General features: G+C 40.0%; 1 protein-coding gene across 6 annotated transcripts in view; it reads right to left on the bottom strand.

Annotated features, from left to right (window-relative positions):
* Rho-5 (rhomboid-5) overlaps window positions 1-21,052 on the bottom strand; it is a 365,864-nt gene that overhangs the window by 12,602 nt on the left and 332,210 nt on the right. For all 6 annotated transcript variants that reach the window (XM_076794749.1, XM_076794766.1, XM_076794785.1 and 3 more), the window contains exons 7-8: window positions 912-1,219; window positions 129-215 (exon numbers count right to left, since the gene is read on the bottom strand). In XM_076794749.1, the coding sequence (XP_076650864.1) occupies window positions 129-215; window positions 912-1,219 (395 nt within the window). The remainder of the gene's footprint in view (window positions 1-128; window positions 216-911; window positions 1,220-21,052) is intronic.

The following is a 21,052-nucleotide window of genomic DNA, read 5'->3' as shown; positions in this document are numbered from 1 at the left end:
ATTTCCTCTTTTTAAGAAGTGCGAAGAATGTGGGATAATGAGGACGAACATTGTTACATACAAAGGATTCACTGTCACGTTACAGTGTAATTAATGCGAAAGTAAGAGAAACGAGGATCGACACTCACCTTGAAATATAATGGTCCCTCGGCATGTGACGAACTCTTCTGACCTGCCCATCGATCGTCGTCCTTTCAGGTCTTACCACCGCTAGCCTATAGCAACAAAACTCAATTAAAATCCTGTCGTCATCGACGACACTTTCAATGTATAATTTCTCTGCTGGCACAGTGAATTTTTTTCTTTTTTTATTGCCACGGTGAATTATACCACTGTTTATCCAGCAACATTTTGTGTTAGCCAAGTACAAGAAAGGCTGTATAAGTTTCTCTTTCTCATTTAAATAATGACAATTTAATTTCCTTTTCAGCGTAACGAGAATTCTCAGGTGTTTCTTTTGCAACTTCAAACTCTGCGTGAACCTTTTTTATAAATTCCCACGATTATTAACGTAAATAAAAAAAATTAATTAATTGTTTTTTCTTTTTATTTAATAATTGGTTTCTTGCTCCTGCAATACATTCTTCAAATGTTTCAAGAATAGCTTCTGTTCGAAAAAGTGGATTTTGGAAAACATTGTAATATTTAACATTTTTGTACGTTTTCCACAAAACCTTACTAAAACGCAGTGAAAATTATATAAATTAATATTCACCAGTTCGAATACTACAAACTCCTAACGTAGTGCGTCTCTTCTAAATAAATGTCAGGGCCTAATTTCTTATTAGTAGTGGGGATAGTTCCGCGACGTTTATCATCCACGCCTTGGCGACATATATAGAGAAATCAGTGTATCCGATGCAGACAGGGTGGGTCTCAGTATGTGATTTAGATCTACAACGAAGATTTACCTCATCAATTCCTGGGACGTCTCCCTCTCAGCCGCGGAATCGGCCAGATCCGCGACCTTCGCGCCGTCCTCTTCGTCCTTGACCAGTCCATCGATGCCCTGCTCGATTTGCGATTGCGATTGCTGCGACGGTGGAGGTGGCAGCGGCGGCGGGGGTGGTGGTGGCCTGTCAAAGAATGACCTCTCTTCGTCCTGTGAATTTTCCGACGCCACCTCTGCCCCGGACCCATACGCGATCACGCTCGGCGGGAAGCTTCTCGATTCTTGTCTGCCCTGTAGTGTCTCTCTGTGCCGGGTTCTCGTCAGCGACTGTAACGACACAGATAGTTCTCCAATAATGGCCTTTCTTTCTAACCGTCGATATCTCGCGAAAGAACTTCCCCGAATCGAATTTCTATATTAATCGTTTGTCCGATCGAAATGGTCGCGTTTTTTTTTCGCGCTGCGGATATCATAAATCCAGTCGAACGATGCCAGGGGGTCGCGGGGATCGTGTAATTCGGCAGATAAAGTGTTACAAACTATTCGCTCGATTGCACATAAAAGGGACAGACGTCTTAGAATGTACAATATTACGGGGGTGAGTTTCTCAAGGGTGCAACAAAGAGTGCAATTTTTTAACAAAATGAGATAGTACAATCATTCGTTAATGTTCAGAAAGATGTTATCAAATTTACAAACTTTCGCCTAAGATTTGTTTCAACATAATTCGTTTCAAGAAAAGTTATCACTGCTCAAAATACTTTGTGGATTCACGAATGAAATAATGTGTTACTACAAAATCATTTAGAACGTCTCGATCGTTAATCTTTTATAAAACACTGTTAGAAGCGTTAACACTAAATCTACCGGTAATTATTGGAATTATACTGCTAATTCTATTGGAAGCGATTATAAACATTTCTTTATTTCAATATGTACCATAACAGACATTGCAGAAAATCTATATTAATTCGATTGTGTCATTTGCATAAGGCAATGTAGCCACTTTTAGTGGTAGGCAGGTTTAACGTTAACATAATAATTGTGCAACATTTTAGTGACAGTTTATACCGCGTTTACGTTTTGCACTGCAATTCGCGGTATAAACGCATGAACATTGGTAATCTAATTACTGTGAATAACTCGTTCTTTTTATTAGGGTGATTCTACGGGGTATCAGCAACGAATTGATAATAACCGGGAGCAACATCATCGTTTCCATAAATCTTTGTTAATCCCTGAACCTGCCGGTCTCTTCCCGGCGCGTTTTCATAGTCGTATATTAGAACAACGTATCTATAACAGCTTTATCGACGAACGAGGAATGGTGAGGAGGGGGAGGGGTGGTGGTTGTTAATTTCGAGAAGCGTAACGTCATTCATTAATATTAAACTACGGGCTGCCGCGCGTCTGTTAACAATGCCACACCGGCCAATTGATTGGGACCGGCGTAATGCTATTTTACGGGGGCAGATAACGACCTCGGGAATTATTTTATGCAATTAAGCGTGCAATTATTCATATCAGAAAACGCGTATGCGTAACTAATGTTATATCTCGTACGTTAATTCGCACGGCGATGAGCCGTAATGCCCCGTAATAGCTGGATGATGATTACCACGACTGATTTGCAAATCTCTCGTTTCTCCCCTCGCTGTTTTCATAATTACCCCGTGACGAGTGCTCGCGGGTTATCTCCGCCATTGATTTAAAAAATTTGTCCACCCTCGGACTCCTGCGATTTCTAAGCCTATGCAGAATCATTTCTGACTCACGCCGATATTTCACTGATACAGTATTACTCCGATATAGGACGATGTCTCGGGATCGGCTTTCGTCCTATTTCGAACGAAGAAGAAGTAGAGGGGATAGCGATTTTCATATTTTGAAATGAAAAGCGTCGTCTCGAAAATAATCCTCACCATTTACTATACAGTTACACCACTTCACAGGTGACTGATGAACCCAATAAAAAATTTGGATATAAGTATAAATTAATTTGTACAACTAACAGAAGCTTGAGACCAACAGTGTATAAGAACTGTAAACCGTAAATTGTGAGAATAAATTGAAGATTTTTTTGAAAGAGGAGTAAGTAAAATTTATCTTTTTTTAGAGATCAATTTATAGATTTACAACTCTTATTGCGAGATCAATGGGACTTTTAATTTCAAATATCCGCTGTTCAATTTTTCAGATCCTCCGACTGTTTGCGAGTTATTTCATCCGGATTATCCTGCGATTGCAGATCGATTCCACTAATTCTGGCAGATTAGGATCGTTTAAAGAACACTATTTCTTCCATCCAATCGTAGAACGCGCCAGCAGAGTTTCATCAACGTAATTCCGGAACGTTACCAATTAACGGCGAAAATTTGAGCAATTAGTCGATGTCGGAAACTCGTGAAAATCTTGTAGCTTCTTGACACCATAGAAACGCGAAGAGTTAACACCATTTTATAAAAACTTTGTGAAAACATCGAACATTAAAGGGTACTTATACTACAATATTACGATTAAAAAACAATTTTCATCATTTTCTTAAAGCGAAACTAATAAACATATAACTTTTAAACTTTGTAGATATATTGTTTGTTCTTCAAAGAATATAGAACATTTTGTTATATGTAAAAATGATAATTTTATCCAATGTTGTAGTAATTAAAGCGCAGCGTCCTACAGTAAATATTTCAATTTTTATAAAAGCAGCTGATTTTTGATAAGATAATTTGTATTTTATTATATTTTAATATGTATACTTTAATCATGTTTTGATTATAAAAAGCAATAACTAGATCGACTAGCGCCTTTAATTAAAAAAAAAAATCGTGAAAGCACCTCTGTGTTTCAGATTTGCGTCCGCACAAAGAAAACCCACGGGCGTCGGCCATTAATCACGCATTCGAAACGCATCTCGCAGTTTTTCCATATTAAGCCGCTGCGCATGTGCATCCAGCAGCATCAGCAATCGGTTCCACAGGATTACGTAGAGCTTTGTTTAATTACGTGATCGCGAAACAATGAGTGCTCCTAGTGAATAGTCATGAAACTTGTAGCGCGCGGCGCGCCAAGTGATCGATATTAATGACGAATCAATAGTGTAATCCAATATCGTCGGTTCGGCAGGCTGGCCAATCGGGCTCCAGATTATTAAGGTCTCGGAATTAATACGAATTACTGTCTGCCGACTGGCGTTATTCCAATTAAAATTCGGCGTCCGCCCGCCTCAAAAATTCAATCCCCCTAACCGCCTCTCGCTATCGGCGATTTATCAGCTTGTCCCAAAAAATCGCTTCGTTCCCGATCAACGTGCACAACGCGAATTTATAGTACTCTTTCCAGTAATCGAACGCCGCGATTTAATTAGCGAGTGCTTGGAGGTTCCTAAAAAATTAGCAAAAAGATCATCGCACTGTTTGTGTACGTCCTACCATACAGGGTGTCCCATTTGAGGCTAAACTTTACTTCAGGAAACCAGAAATTCTGAACTTTTTTAAATGTAATTCGGTAAATTTTGGCGAGCAAATAACGAAAATCGAAGTTTTAATCCTAGTAGATCAGTAGTTCAAAAGTTAGGCTAAACTTTATTTCAGGAAACCAGACATTTTTAACTGTTTTTTATGTAATCGAGCAGATTTTGGCCAGAAAATACTGAAAATTCGAGTTTTAATGGTAGGAATTCACTGGTTCGAATGTTATGTGTGTTTAAAGTTCAGCGAATTTTGCTTCTACATCATTGAGTTTACTTTGTTTTGTTACATAGTGTATTTTTTTATATAATTCTGGTCTCTAGCATCGAAATTACAGCAGAATGATCGACGGTACACCGTGTGGGCTGCGTTTCACTCGGAAAAGCTGACGTCCTCGGAAAACGGTGAAAAACCGCACGCGGGATCGCAATCTCAATTTTCCGCGTTTCAGACCGTGCGAAAACAAACATGTTCCCCGTAAACACGCCGCGCGGTGTAGGGGGAGCGTTACATAGAACAGAAAAAGCGCGTAGAAAAAAGCAGTGGTAGGCTCGCGAATCTGGTCGGTATAAAATCGAATGGAATTTAATTTCGCGACCGACACGCTGGAATTAACATTCTCGGCGTGTTTATCGGCCGGCTGCGAGCCGATCGGATGAGATTTTATATTGTCGCGACCCCCGAGCGTTAATTGCCTTGGTCGGGCCTTGCTCGCAATTAAGCCGTCCCGTAATTCGAAGTCGCGTGTGCCGTCCGAAAAAATGCCGGTTCCCCGTTCATTAGCCTGTTCTCTCCGCGTGGAATAAATATTAGGCCATCCGGTAAGTCTCGACGTTTTTTCAACGTTAAGAGGCTGGTCCATCCCGAAAAAATATCGAATCTGTTTTAAAACTATCGAAAAGCACGCGTTGTCTTGCAAAATTTACAAGATTGAATTTATTTAAATGCTGCTAGATTTTGATTATAATTCATTTCCCTTGGAAGGTATCTCTATAATTTTAATAATTGCGAAATGAAATATGTAAAATAGTTTTGTCAACCGGTGGTAGTAGGTACAGTATTAATTTTCTCAAAGCTTAATATACGTAGAATATTTTCTGTAGATTTTAAAAAATTTTTCACATAATATTCGCATACTTAAACGAGAATCAGAATTTTTCATTTAGTCATTATCTCTGAACAAAATTTCGAACCTTTACTTATTTGTATGCTGTTGCACATTTTCTTAATACTTCCTTGAACGCTCCTACTTCCTGATCCGATTTCATAAAGAAAGCAATCTTTTTATTTCTTTGATACTGCTACATTAATGTGCGTACTCCTGAAGAAACTCTTAGGATGTTGTTTACGGAACCAGTTTCATTTATTAAATGGAAAGAAGCTTACGGAATAAATATGTAACTTGCTCAACGAATTTCACGTGACTTGTAAATATAAAATATAATTTTCTCTTGAACGGTTCACGGTGAAACAACATATTTTTGATTTAATAAGAAATTACGCAATCGAATGTTCAGATGCGTTCATATGTGGTCAAAAATGAGCGATAACAAATTCCACGGGATCGAAGGGGGTGGGGAAGGGGTAGTTCGAGGAACGCAAACAGCCGAATATCACCGCGAAATCTATTATTCCCTCAACAATATGGGGGTGGGTGCGCAGATCGATCCGAGAATTGTTCGATGACCCGTGGATTTTTGAACGTCGGATTTAAACAAGCGGCCGGATAATAAATCGCATACCAACGGCACGGAAAAAATGTCGGGCGACGTTCGAAGCTCAGTGGATAGTGCAGCCAGCTCTTTAATAAATTTTATATCAGCTCCTCTCTTTTGCCAGCTGTTCCGCGATTATCCGTGTTTTCCATTGTTGCTTGCCTGGAATGGTGGGCTCACATTGCGTGGAACTGTCCGAAAGCAGTCCGAACTAATGAAAATATATTCGATCAACTTTATTCGCCAAACTGATATTTTAATTTATTTTCGTACCAGCACCTTTGAGATCTGTGAACCCGTACTCTCGATCTGCATATAAATTAATATCAACGCTCTAAAAATTGCATGATTTAATCAATAACCACCATCTACGACTTAATCAATATTAAAAATATATTAATGTACTGGTGAATAAATATGCTTCAATTCTATAGTAGATATTGCCAGGCATTTCGAGTGTCGGTGTTTGAAATATATTTTATTTTTATTATGGATGCGGATTTCTCATCTTCTCTGGGTAAAACATGTGGTGATACTACGATTATTTATTTACCGTTAACAGGATTGTCTTAAAAAAAACATGAAAATTGTAATCGAGGTAGAACATTGTTTAGATTACTTTTTTCTCCTATTAGAAGTACAGAGATTGCATACTATAGGCGTTAAGTAAGACAGGAATTGAAATTTACGGTCGTATCTCGCAGATTGCGTTGTCTTGCACAGACCCAGTCCGCGCCTAATTATTCATTTCGGAGTTTAATTACTGTATTGATCGTCGGACGGTGTTTGCCTTCAATTATACAATACCGCCTCGGACAGCGTTTTCTCTGTTGCTGGCTCGATCTATTGCCCGATTCTGTTTAACCTACGTGTTCCGCGTATCTACATCTGAAAACATTTGTTTTATTACCACGTCGAGACGCCGTTCCGCATTTCTAAAATCTCTGCAATCAATAGCTTGGCAATATTCTGCAATCTCTGGGAGCGGAGAGATATCTCCGTGATCCTGGGAAATCGGATTCGTCGATTTAGCTCGACGAAACACTGCAGACATTTTCAGCGGACTGACGAATTCCCCAAACTCCCGGTTAAATTCGATTATGTTTAAAACAGTTTCGGAAACGAATAAAATCGCAACCCGGGCGATTTGCCTTTCTATTTTGCTCCGTCGATTTTTACGCCACACGGTACGCTGGAAAATAAAAATTCCGACAACACGTGTCCCTATACTTTTCTTTTTATTATATAATATTTCCAGGTTACTCAAAGAGAATCAATGAAAAGAAAAATACAAAAATTGAGCCTCGCTATGACCAGCTTTTACGCTTCAGAATAATTGAATGTATCACATTCTTTTACAAGAAGAATAGTAATAAAATCTATATTAGTCGTCAATGATTAGTGCAATTTTTCTAAACGATGAGAAGCAATTTTTACAGTGAACAACCTATCATAGATTCTTGAAAATTGAGGTCGAATTGAATTTTGTCTGGAATTCCGATTGCAATTTTTCCAAAATTTTTTCCATGTCATATAGTAAATTGTCGTAACTTCTAAACAAAAAATCCAATTCGTATAGTCTAATATTAAAAATGTTATCGTCTAATATATGACCGAAGCAATTTGTTTACCAAACTCGAAGATCAACTTGTATGTTTCAGGGGATAATCCCTTTCGCTGACACTATGGCCAGTTCCTCGCTCTTTATCGCGGCGGAGATGATTGGATGTTCTCGTCTGAGAAACGTCAGTGGCCGACGAATGATCGGAAATCTAGAGGAACAATGGCAGTTTCTGGTGGAACCGTGGCGGCGGCGAGCGGCGCAATTACGATTTTAAAGTATCCTCCGGGGAACCGTAGCCGAAGCAAGTATCTTTGCTAGCTCCGAAGATCCTCGGACGGGAGCCGAGTAATGCTGATTACTCGGGGCCTCGAGGAAAATTTTCCATCCGAATTGCGTTCTCGAGTAGTCAGGTGGAGAGGGAGGGGGGTGCAAGCCGCTCGCAGCAATCAGCTCTCAGCCCCCCTCCCTTTGGTGACGAATTGAAGCCCGTGTAAACTGCTCGTTAGAAAACAAACCGTCTGCGACCGGCCCGAGAACTAACGGGAAAAAATGATGGGCTTTTTCGAGAACTCTCGCGGAACTATGTGTCACCAGTCGGTGTCTTAAATTTATTTCTTACGCCCGTATCTTTCATAACTTTCGCGGGAATAAATCTGACGCGACTCGCGACCGGGAATAGCAAAACTTGGGCGCGACCTGACCCGAATACGCAGACTCCTCGAATTAGGCGAAAATTAACCCTTGAGCTGTAACGTGTTCCCTCAGATTACGAAGTACACCTAACTTTTTTTTTTGTCACACGATTATGAAATAACACGGTCCGAGAAAAAAGATCCGAAATGTGTACATATCCAGTGGATACAAAAAGTATTTGAACACAAAATTTTGCAGTCTTGAAAAAAATGGTACATAAATTGTTAAAGTGCAGTTGTAAAGGGGAGGCTGCAATCTTCAAATCTGTGGAAGATTCATTCCCGAGAAAAATTTGTTAATGCTTTTACAATTATTTCTACTTGTATTATTTTCGAGAAAAAATTGTGACTACGTTATTCAGTCTTTCAGCCGCTATAACGCACAAAAATATTCTAGACAAAAATGAATGATGGAAGTAGAGGCTTCAAGCTTTAAAATGAGTTCAGGTTTATTGTCGTACTATTGTTTTTGACGAAATTATGACGGTTCAAATATCCACAATTTTTCGAGAATCGGAAATATTTATTGCTCATACACCGCATCGTTTGGATCGACTGTATATTTACTATGAAGTGATGAATTCTATTTGATATATGAATAATATATTTATTATTTCCCCTGTACATTTATTATAGGACAATAAATTGTATTTGATGCAGGAATGATACATTATTTCATAATAAATTTACAGTGGAAGTAATATACGAATTCGAAGCTATTTTAACTCCAAAACGAAACATTTCTTCCGACCTAGAATACTTCCCTTCTATATATATTTCATGTTATACTTTAGAATTTAATAATGTAAACAGTATTTTGGATAATGATACAGCAATCTTTAGTGGTGCCTTACAGACACCATTCGAGTGATAAGGGTTAATTTCTCTGCCCGTTTCACCGAACAAAAAAATATCAACCTGAGACCAATTACGGGTTAAGAAAGTGCGGAGATATTAATGAAGCACATCATCGTTCGCTCAGCTTGCGAATACCCTCGCTCGTAAAAGCGAGAAACGAAGGAAGGCTCCGGCGGAGTTTTTATTAAAATTTGCGCAGGATGCGCGGCGCGGTAATGAGAAGACCCGCGTGCCATGTATTAGAGGCGAGCCTAGTAAACACGATATTAACACTAAACCCACCACGGCCGGTCAAATTGACCTTTCCAGGCGTACAATTTCGTACATGCAACATTATCACAACGCTATTCATCTTTACGACTTTTCTTAAAGTATGTATACAATGTATTTTTCAGTATTTATTTCTCATTTTATTTTTTTTTTTCAAGAAATATATGGATGCTGTCCTACCTACCGCGGCCGGTCAATTTGACCGCGCGAGATAATATGGTATTTACTCTTCTAATCCTAAACAATCAGTATAAAAGAAAGGCTATTCTCAATGTGGCATGGTCAACTCAAAATAAATGAGCCGCCATATTGAATAAGGCGCTATCAAGTTACGCACGTGCCTGGTTGACAATACTGTTCCACAGCAAAGACATCCCTGCAAAGGTGGACGACACAGTACAATTTTGTAAATCGACGTGAGAGCGTAGCAGTATCTTTTGTATAATTGAAATTATATAGAAATAAATTTGTATCGTCATTTTATGGAAGTTGTTCATCTACTAATTCATACAGCAACAAATGCTTTACTTTTTTTCAATTAGTATACGTTAAATTTTCAACTATATGGCAATTTTTTCTAGTTACTAAACAAATTACATTTTGATGGAACATTCAAGTGTGAGCAACCGATGGTGCACGCCGATGGGAGACTCGAGCGTGAGTGATCGGTGCTACGCTACTACTCTAATCAAAACGCAGCGTTACGTGCGAAATTTCGCCGGTTTTTACCGACTAGGTTTCTTCCGCTCGCGGCGCGCATACGAGCGTGTTTTCCTTCGAGTTTCCCTGGGAATTTTCGTGGTGGAACGAAAAACTGGGTATCGCATACATTTTTTATTTGGGTAATGCTGATTTATTGGCCGAGCAGACGCGCGTCGCTTCCCGGAAACAACGATGAGAGAGAATCGCGACGAGAGAGCGGAAACTGCACGGTTGACGATCTACGCGTCGATCTCGATCATGTGCATGGCGAAATCGCAGCTCTCCACGATCATCTGTATTTCCATTAACAGGTTTCGCGTTACGCGAAATCGCCCGGTCCGCGATTATAATTTATAAGCTCTGGTCGAAATTGAATTTTAATCCTGGACCCGTAAATCACGCGTCTTCGTAACCCTATATAGCGGGTTTAGGTATAATCCGACGATTAAATCGCGCAAAAGTGAATCGCAAACATTGATGTCTATTAAAAACCTGGGCTTTTAGCAGGCGGAGTGACGGACGCGGAAAATGCATGATTTATTAGAACGGTGGTTCTCGATTTATAACGGCTACTATGGGGAGTGTAAATGTTGAGCTGCGGAAATTAAAAGCAATTATTATAACAATTTGCTGGGTTCGGTAGCATGCTGAAGAGTATTATCTTTTCAGTGTGTTGACTTGTGGAAGTAAGCTTTTATCCCTCCGAGAGCTTTTCATTGGTTTGTATCGCTCGAAAGTAGGGGATTATTTATAAACTTGAATGGAAGTTAATAAAACATTGTAAATGTGACCGATTAAAATTAAGTGAAAATATGTTTTAAGGTTTACTGTATTTTATAATAAGACTTTTGAAAGTCGGAGAGAAAAGTGTGGAAACGTTCATCACGATTACTGTATTTTCCGTTTCAATAGAATAAATTATATTCCGCTATGTAGACACAAAATTCTCATTTTTCTCAACTTTTCGCTAGAATTTGCTTTATTTATTTTTACTCTGACTGCTGTTTATCTGAACAACTCGTGTTTATCTATGTCATCAATATATTGTACCTAAGAACAATCGTTATTCATTAATGTTCGTAATATTCCACATTCATAAATAACCTACAATTATTAAAATGGAATATGAATTTTAACAGCCAGCTTAAATTAATAGGATTATTGACGATTGTGCTATATCAAAGGGAAGCTTAAATCGTCCTACGAATAATCCTACGAGAAATGATCACGTTGTGCAAAAATTGAAGGTGCACCGAATTTTCGTCGAAAATGCCTATCTAGCAGCGGCAAATTTAATTACTTTAGAAATTCAACTTAATGATGAATAATAAGGGGATGGGCTTAACTTCACCTCAGGAAACCAGAAATTTTTTACTTTTTTAAATGTAATCCTCTAGATTTTGGCGAGAAAATGCCGAAAATCCATGTTTTAATCCTAGGAGATCAGTAGTTCAAAAGTTAGGTTAAACATTACATCAGGAAACCAGAAATTTTTAACTTTTTTTTATGTAATTCAGTCTATTTTGACGAGAAAATGTCGAAAATTCAAATTTTAATGTTAGGAATTCACTGGTTCGAAAGTTATGCGTGTGTAAAGATATGCGATTATCAGTGTTTTCGACAGGCAAGGGCGCCGGCCATGTTGGTATGCAGTGAGTTGGTATGATAGTTATTATAATTTAATAGAATCATTGCATCTTCGAAGTATATTTTAGAAGGGCCACTTTCGTTAGGGGTGCCGACTATAGTCGTATAAGAGTCATATCGGTCTACAAGTCATAGAAGCCTATGACTACTAAGCGATAGTGACAAGTAGACTGACAAAATCTATTTCTCCGATACAATGTTGCAAGTAGCTCGAAAGACGGCTCTCGAGCTTCGGCCCCTCACCACGGTGGTGTGGGTAGTTCCACAGACTCCAAATTGTAGGGTTGGCATTGACTCCTAATGAGAATTCACTGTATCGAGTGCCGACTATGTGAACACTTTTCGGCGCGGTGTCACGTTCAGTGGCGGTTCTCTATTAAAGGTTAAAATTGTATTGTATTTCGACGATCCAGAGCGTTCAACATTTAATCACCGGATATTAACGCGGCCTGAATATTAATATATAAAAGAGCCGGGTTCCTTCGTGCGCGATATATCAATGTCTGCCCTCGCAGCTAATCCCATAAGATCGGAACGGTTGGCGTTCGGTTTCCCGTCCCGGATGCTATAATTCCGCCGATTTAAATGCATGCGCATGGCGACTCGATAGACACGGCCGATATCTCGACTCTCGTCTCTACGCATTACGTGCGTGGCATCGGTCGGGAGCCGGGATCAACGTGAGATATCGTAATGAATTGTATCGATTCGACGCTCTGCGACCCGGTTGCCCCTGAATATTTATACTTTCATTATTGCTGGACACCGGCCATGCGACCGCGCCGCGCCGGCGACTATACCAGCAGCGCGTTACCTCGAAAATCTTGCCAAAATTTAGTTTACGAAGTACAACAACAGGCTTTCGCTACTACAACAATGTTTTTATACGGAGTCTCGTAACACGACTATTTCAAAAAAGCTGGTAAGTTATTTGTTGCAGGAAAAGATTTTTCAAATAACTGTTGCACGGCTCCCAGGGGGGACAGTGCTGCGATCTGTTCTTTGTTACTTTGCTTTTTCATCGAGATATAGAGGTTGCCTTCCGTTTTTTAAATGGAATCCTATTTTTTCTCGAATTCGGATAAATTCGAATTCTGCGTGGAACATATTACACCAAGTAGGGTTTAAAATTAATAATTTCTAATTTGTAGATTTTTAATGATATAGGGAATATTAGAAGTATTAGTATTTAAAAAAAAGTTAATATTGGGTTGTCCGGACAGTTCGTCCCGATTTTTAAGGGAAACTCAAACGCAGTACATTTAAATTTCGATATACATCGAATTATTATAAGTGCCATTTTGTTCCATAATCTTTCTCCATCTTTCACGCAACTTGCGTTTTTCGGCGAAAAACTTTTAAATATGATTTTTTATGTCGACCAAAGAGTTAAATTTTTTTTCATTATGGGAATTTTGTATTGACCTAAAGAGATGAAAATCTGAGGGTGTAATGTAATGAGGGTGTAAAAAAAAAGCATCAAATGCCTATAATTCACTCTGTTTCCTTCCATATTTAAGAGCGTATGAAACTAACAAAAATTAATGTATCCTAATCAAACTTTTTTCTAAAAATGCAAGAAAGATCACCTTTATAGACTATGTACACATATCATTTGTTTTCAATCATTCTGATATATTCAGACCTATCCTAATGCCACCTACAGAAAAACGGCACGAACTTTTCGGACAACGCAATACACCAAGGAAGTCGACCTAGAGGAAAATTACGTGTGAAATATTTACTAATATAGATGTCATAAATGCTTATTGTACTCTGGTAATTTTGTTCTGAATGTCACCATGCGAAAAATTGTGCATTTTCTGCAAAGAATCGAATTATACGTTTTAGGAGGCTTCATCTGTTTTAATAATACATTAGAAAGGAACATTTCTTTGACTGTTTCTCTGTTCGAATGTTACTTTGATTTTCTGTGTACTAGCCTGTAAAAAGTATGTAAGTATAAACTGGAAATCTTGTTTCACAAGTGCCCAGGATAATTGAGTTTCGTATCTAACCTGTCTTTCCTTCTTATCTTTCCTTTTCTCCCCTTTGAAAGCCGGCTAAATGGTTTATCCTATTTTACTGCAGTTGCACTCACTATAGCTAAGTTTTCACGTTTGTTTTCGTGTCACAGCAGTTTGTAATTTCAAAGGATTCTCTCCGTAAATAAATTGCCGATTGTGACGTCACAAAGATGACTTTTTTTTAGTAAAAACAAGAAAAATTGAAATACTCTTCATTCCATTGTTCCATTGTAAAACGCATTTTCCAAGCTTCCATTTGCGGCCTCGAAAGTTAACAAACCTCTGCTGGAAAGTATCGAGCAATTAATTTAAAACAATGCTTTTATTTAATATATAATTATATTCCCTGTGGCAACCAATCAAAATTTTGAAAATTTCAGAATGACATCGTAATTGTTTTTCAACTGGAACGAGTATATCATAAAGCGTGTTCTTGCAGCTTTCATTCGCGTACTCAAACTTTAACAAACCTCCATCGCACAGCATTGAAAAATTAATTTAAAGCGACGCTTTCACGAAATATATATTCAGAACGAGGTCGTAATCGTTTTCCAATTATTTTCCATCTTTCATTTGAACCGCCAAAAGTTGACAAACCCGCCACCGCAAACTATAGAAAAATTAATTTGAAGCAACAGCTTTTTAAGTCACGGTGCACGACGTGGCGACATCTGAAAATATTTAATTTGCATTTTGCACTGTATTTATTTGTTGGACAGATCTCTTTAGCGCACTGAACGGGTATGTTTCACAAATTTGTCAATTATCACGAAAAATGATTTACCCTGTTCGTTCCTCAATTAGTTGAGAGTTGATATAATCGACGTTCTACAGTACTCCGGTTCGATTGTTTTCCATCGAAAATCGCCGAGAGGATCAGAGAAATCGTCGTTTATTTAATTATCCGTATCCAACCGTAGACCTTCCCGATTTGTACTCGGTCGTGGGCAAGTTCGGGCGTTGTTCTTGCGCGCGATATCCTCGCGCGCTTCGAATTCCCTCTCGGAATTCAAATATTAGCGCGGTGCCAACGCCCGGAGGACTTAGCTTTCTTCGTTACAAGCCGTAGGAAACGACGTTGTACACACCGGGCGGACCTGGACCTGTTCCGCCTGGCGCGCGGCGTTGGCCGGCGGAAGTTTGGTCCGCTAAAGTTCTATAGAGACTAGCTCTACCACGGACGACCGTATTTCAAAACTTGCCACTTAGCTCGACTACTGGCTGAAACAATCCGGACAACGACCGGGGCCGCGACGACGTCGACGACGACGACGACGGCGTCGTGTCGCTCGAGCCCGGGAAAACTGGACCGTTTGTATACACGAGCACCCGTTAGAATATTTTACGCGTGGCCCAGAAAAGAATAACCCTCGACGGTGTCCTTAAACGTACAGAGAGCCCGCGGATTCGTTTGCGAGACGGGGGAATCCTACCGCGTTACTTTTCCTAGAAAATTTTCGGCTTATTCATTTTACACCTCGCGAGAACTCGACGCATTGTTTCAGCTATTATTCAGCATTCTGTTTATATGGAAAATGTGGAAATAGTTTTAAGATAAATATCGGTAGATTCGCGATAAGGTAGAGCGACCACGTTACCGACAAAAATAGGCGAAAAATGGTTTTACGTGCCTCAACTTTTTTTCCTTATACGAGAATATTTTTCGCTGGGCGTTCCGTCGCAACAGAACTGTCATCTTAAGCATGAATCGTTTCTTCATGCTATCGATAAACGAAAGGGTCTTACAGAGGGTCTTTGTTCATGTCTCTTTTTATTTCAAAACATTCGTGATTTAGAGACGTAACCAAATAGCAACTTTGGCCCCCTCATAATCTCGAAGCTGTTTACAATCGGACCGACCTAACGATGTTTGTATACACAAGACGGGTCTGAAGAACCTTCGTTCCTTTAGATACGGCCCAAGGATGTATATCCTTCGCTCGCGGCCACTAAGTACGGTCAGGCCATAAATTCATGACACGGTTCAAGGGTCTATGACAATCGACCTTTCGACAGCGTCGAATTACCGAAACGCTCGGTTTTTCCCAAGTTATGCATCGCCCCAATCTTCCTTCCAACCAGGCCTCCGCCAGAGCCTGTGGAAGGGAGTTTGAACAATTAAGGGCATGCTGATTGGAAAATGCAAGTTTTCCCTAACCAATCCGGAGAGCTTCCTTTCTCGTCGCAACGAGCGACACATACCTCTCCTACACCTAAGGCCAACCTCTCAGCCACGAGGAGCCTATGACCACCTAAGGCCAACCTCTCGGCCATGGGGAGCCTATGACCTCGAGTTAATTCTGAAAAGTCGTCGAGCTACAAATACAGTTCATACACGATCTTTGGACGAGCAACACCACAGGTCTCAACCGAACCTTACAACTTCGCGTTGAGTCTGGAAGTCTAGCTTGCATAAAGTCCATACAAGATCTTTGAACCCGTGACACTTACAGTCAATTATACCGAGAGTCGAATCGCCTTGCACCACAATCGGCAAGGCGACTACAATACGGATCACTCGGATCCGCGCGCGTCTAAGGCAGGACCTGTCGGAATAGCCTTAGTGACGAGTCCTCCGACAGGTTCGGGACGAAACGCGATTCCTTTCCTGTTCCAATCCAGTCTTCCGTATCCGTTGAAATAGTTGCCCAAGATTAAGTTGGCGGGCAACAAACGCGAAAGTACGTCGCGAACACTGGGAAAGGGCTCGTTCGAAAGAGGAAGGTTCGATCTAGCGCGCGCTGGCCATGAGCTGCCGAGATTATGCTGATATTTGGTATTATAAGCGTTAGAAGTAGGTCAAAAATTGACGATTGCATGCCGTGGAATCCAAGCATTTTTATGCCATTGGATGAGTTTTTGCTGGATGAAATCGAGAGCAACGCGCGCTAGAAAATATCTCCAGCTATAAATTGAGCTATATTTTGTCTTGATTCTCTGCGAAATAAAGCGAAACACTTGAAGCACGTTTCTGGCGTCAGAATTCATAATATCGATAATACAGAGCACAAAATGTGACAAGTTTAGTCACAGACTTAAGTCCCAGATCAAGACCAAGACGGATCTTAAGTCAGTGGCTGAAAGCTATGAACGGAAATTATACAGCAGTTACCGACCTGCTGGCTCTGCAAAAGTCACGTGACTACCCTTGATTCTTAATGTTTAGACTTAATCTAATTGACTAGGTCCTTGTGCAATTAGTTCTCCCCACTTTTTCTCCACCATTCTATTTTCCTTTCGCGTCTCGCGAGATCTCGACGCAATGTTTGAGCTATTATTCTGCATTCTGTTTATATGGAAAATGTGGAAACTTTTTAAGATAAATATCATTAATGTTTCGACTTAATTCAATTGACTAGGTCCTAGTGCAATTAGTTCTTCCCACTTTTCCTTCAATTTTTTCAACCCTTAATAATTTTGGTATATTGAAAGGAACAACATTCTTAGGTTTTTTAAAATCTTTTACCGTTTTATATTTAACGTAGCCAAGTTCTTCATAAATACCTAAAAATTCGAAGTCTAATCATTTGCCACCTCCAATTCGATTTAGAATTTTCTGTTCGACGTGCACCCGTTACACAGCTGTAGCATTTAAAAACACGCGATGTTTTCAATCTGGATCACGCAGAATCCGCGAACTCGCAGCGCCGCCGGACGGAAATCTATTAGAATCTGTCGCTGTCAATAAAGTTCGCCATTAATCGGCTTTCAGGTGAAATTCTCTCGGTAAAATATGCGTGTCGGCAGTGGAGGGAGAGATAAAGAGTGTGAAAGAGAATAGGAGAGAGAGAGAGAGAGGCGAGGAGAGGAGGCTTTGGTATTTACGCGTTATGAGCAGAGATGCGACAGGGACAAAGTACGGGTAATAAAGAGCGACGCGAAGGCTGCGGGCCGAAGAGGGAGAAGGGGCAAGAGACAGAATGTCGGCACAATGGGGGCATTCGGATACAGGGACAATGGCTGAATCCTGTCGGGAATCAATTTCCTCTCCCTGGTCGTCGAAATTACAACGGCGAATCTACATTTATTTAGTTGGGACGCCGGGACGACCGCGGGCAAACAATAATCCCGTAATTATACGGGAACGCGACGGCTCTTTTGTGGCCGCGGATCGCGAGAAAGAATCGTTTTCACGAGCAATTTTATCCGTTTCTGCAACCACGTCCACCGGCTACAACGCGAAACGGAACACCAGAGACTTTTTCTGTTCAATTAAGAACGCCCGATGTTTTATTCAACTATTTATCTGCCTGCTTATTGAACCCTTTCGGCCCGAGCTTTTCCTATTTCTGCCATTTTCTAGTTGCGTTTCGTCCTTACTCTTTTAGAAACCGAAATCATACGTAGGTACATCGAATTTTTGAACTTGTGTGTCGATATTCAAAACTGAGAAATGCTTTTTGGATTTTCAAGACAGATGTGTTCTCGTAAAGTCGAATTAAGTTAAGGTGCCAGAAAAGTACAGTTAAATTGGCAATTTTTATGTTAACGGAGAAAGACCACACATATGTAGGCTTTAAACATTTTAATATTGGCAACTATTATTTAATTAAATGTCTAACATGGACAATTATTTAATTCAATTCCTAATATTGATTAAAAATTGAATATCTGATATTCATTTTGTTCCGTAATTTTATAGACAGTTCATTAGAAGAAGGCAATAAAATAATCAAGACTATCGAGAAAAATGAACAAATAATATTTTCATAATAAATGTGAATGTCAGATTATTATTTGTATACATTTTCTCTTAATTTCTCACAACAATTTCCTTCTTTTACGCGTACATGTCTCACCTGGTATTGATCTTTCTTGTCGTTAGCAACAACTGAGTGTCTAGCATCTTGCTACGCTGTTCATACTTTCTCCTAAAGCGTAGTATCCCCTAAAGATGTATCTGTAGCTGACCCCGTTTGTTTTATTTGCCAATTTCCCTACAGCATCTAAGATCGTTACGTATTCAACAATTTGAGGAAAGTAATAAGAAACCATGAAAGAATTACGTCCCCGCAATTTACATTCCCCCAAGAGCAGCGAGGCATCTACGGAGTTCTGTACACTAGTGTGCCAAAGACCACGAAGCCATTTCCATGGAAATTGCAGCAAGAGAGTTCCGACTTTTCTTTGCACAACACTACATATTAATATTTCCTTATCTCGTTGCCGCAACGGCAGGTCTGAATTATCTTCCGAAATGCACACTCGGCTATTTGTACACTTATCAATTCCCGTGGATCGGTTCTCGCCCGGGATTTTCGATTAGCGAATTATAATTAAAGCGAAACCGACCTCAGCGACGATATTAATTTCTCTGCTAGATATCGAGTGTTCCACGTTCGATGGTCTCTCCCGGACACCTCTTCCGTACGATCGAGAACAAATACTTTCGATTTATCGGGGACTCGGAACGAGAGAGAGAGAGAGAGAGAGAGAGAGAGAGAGAGAGAGAGAGAGAGAGAGAGAGAAAAGAGAGCAGGCATAAGAGACTTTTACGAACGAGGAGGAGAAATCTCGCGTTCCCGGGACACATGACGTCCCGGGTAACAATTATTGTTCCGCCACGATCCAATTATAATTCCAATTTTCGTCATGTTTGCGGTTAAACACGAAGGATCCATGATGGAGACGCTTCGAGGGCAGCAGATGGGCCAGAACTGCTGAAAAATCCACGGGAAATCTCCGACCGAAATTGCTGGTATACGCGGTGCTCGAAATTACCATTTCATCCCGCTAAACAATTTATCGATCTGAATGGATAGCATTAGAACAAAAATGAATTTCCAAAGCAAACTACACTGTGCATTTTCTTCGTCAACGTACAGGGTGCGTCAAAATTATTTCTCGTAACCACTATAGCGCGATTTCGCACCTCTGAATTTGTTAAAAACAAATGGACCGCAGCATTGACCTTGAACCTTTTTTCAAGGTCAAAAATTGTTTTCATTGCATCCTGTAATACGCATCGCGACGAACAGAAGCCTCGAAGGAACCTTGGGTCTCAAGTCAACCGTTCTCTTAGAAAACGACTTAAAAGTTTCGTAAACAATTTTATTCCATATGCCTACAGGGTGTGGCAATATTCTGTGTCATGACGAGTATACTCGTCAAAACAGCTATAATTCAAACAGCGGTTATTTTTTGCGACGCAACTCAGGTACACATTTTTCAAAGAGGTCGCAACAGCTAACTGGTTAAAACTATGAATTTAGAATTCCCACTTCGCGAGAAGAACTTATTTCGCAGTCCAGTTATTAGCGCCGTCACTTATCCCGATTTTTCATGGAGTTATGAACAGCAAAGCACTCTAAATTTTCATTCCGGCGTGCAAACACGCCGGCAAATTGTTCGAGAGGAGAAGCGTTTGTACGTTTCGAATAGCCATTCCGGTGTAGCCGGTGTCTGGGCGCATTTAACAGAATTTGCGTGGTTTCACGAGTCATTAAGCCCGGATTTCTGGCCGGTTAAAACCGATCGCGGATCCCCGCCGTAGAACCTACCCCCGACACCCCCGTCTCAATAACCAGGTGATTCAACTTATTTAAATGCATGCTACGTCGCCATGTAAATTCCATAATGGATCTCTGTATTCGAGAGCCCCGGCGAATCTCATCGTGAACGTTCCGGCGCGTTGCATACTTAACGATCGCCGGGGAAAAGGCGTTTTTGCGACGAGTCTTTACGTTCCTGAAGCGTAAACTCGCCTGTGGCTGCGAAAACTGTGCGACGAAACCGGCAAAAACCGGTGAAAATATACTGACGTTCGTAGTATTTTATTATTCCTGTCTGTTCTCCAACGCTTTTCAAACAAATCTTTTTTAAACGAATCTTTCTTTCTTTGATAGCAGAAGATTTTTCGTCGCTTAACTAACCCAGAAAATTTTGCTATATAATCCTTTACGTCATGTTAAACACGCATAACTTTTGAACCAGTGAATTCCTCGCCTTAAAACTTCGATTTTTGGCATTTTCTCGTCAATATGTACAGGATTATATAATAAAAAGTAAAACATTTCTGGGTTGCCAAAGTGAAGTTTAACCTTTTCCGTAAATTTCCCGTGCTAATTCTTAACCTTCGCATATAATTGACGATGCTCCGGAACGGTCACAGTTTTAATTATGAGTTTACAAAGGTATTTCTTGTAAACATATTAGCCTTTCCGATGTCCTCGAATACAGCAGTTATTCATTTAGTTCGATTGCCAGAAGGGGAGT

Source organism: Halictus rubicundus, chromosome 1 (genome assembly GCF_050948215.1).
Source record: "Halictus rubicundus isolate RS-2024b chromosome 1, iyHalRubi1_principal, whole genome shotgun sequence".
In the NCBI taxonomy this organism is placed as follows: Eukaryota; Metazoa; Arthropoda; class Insecta; order Hymenoptera; family Halictidae; genus Halictus; species Halictus rubicundus.
This window is presented reverse-complemented; position numbering and strand designations above follow the sequence as displayed.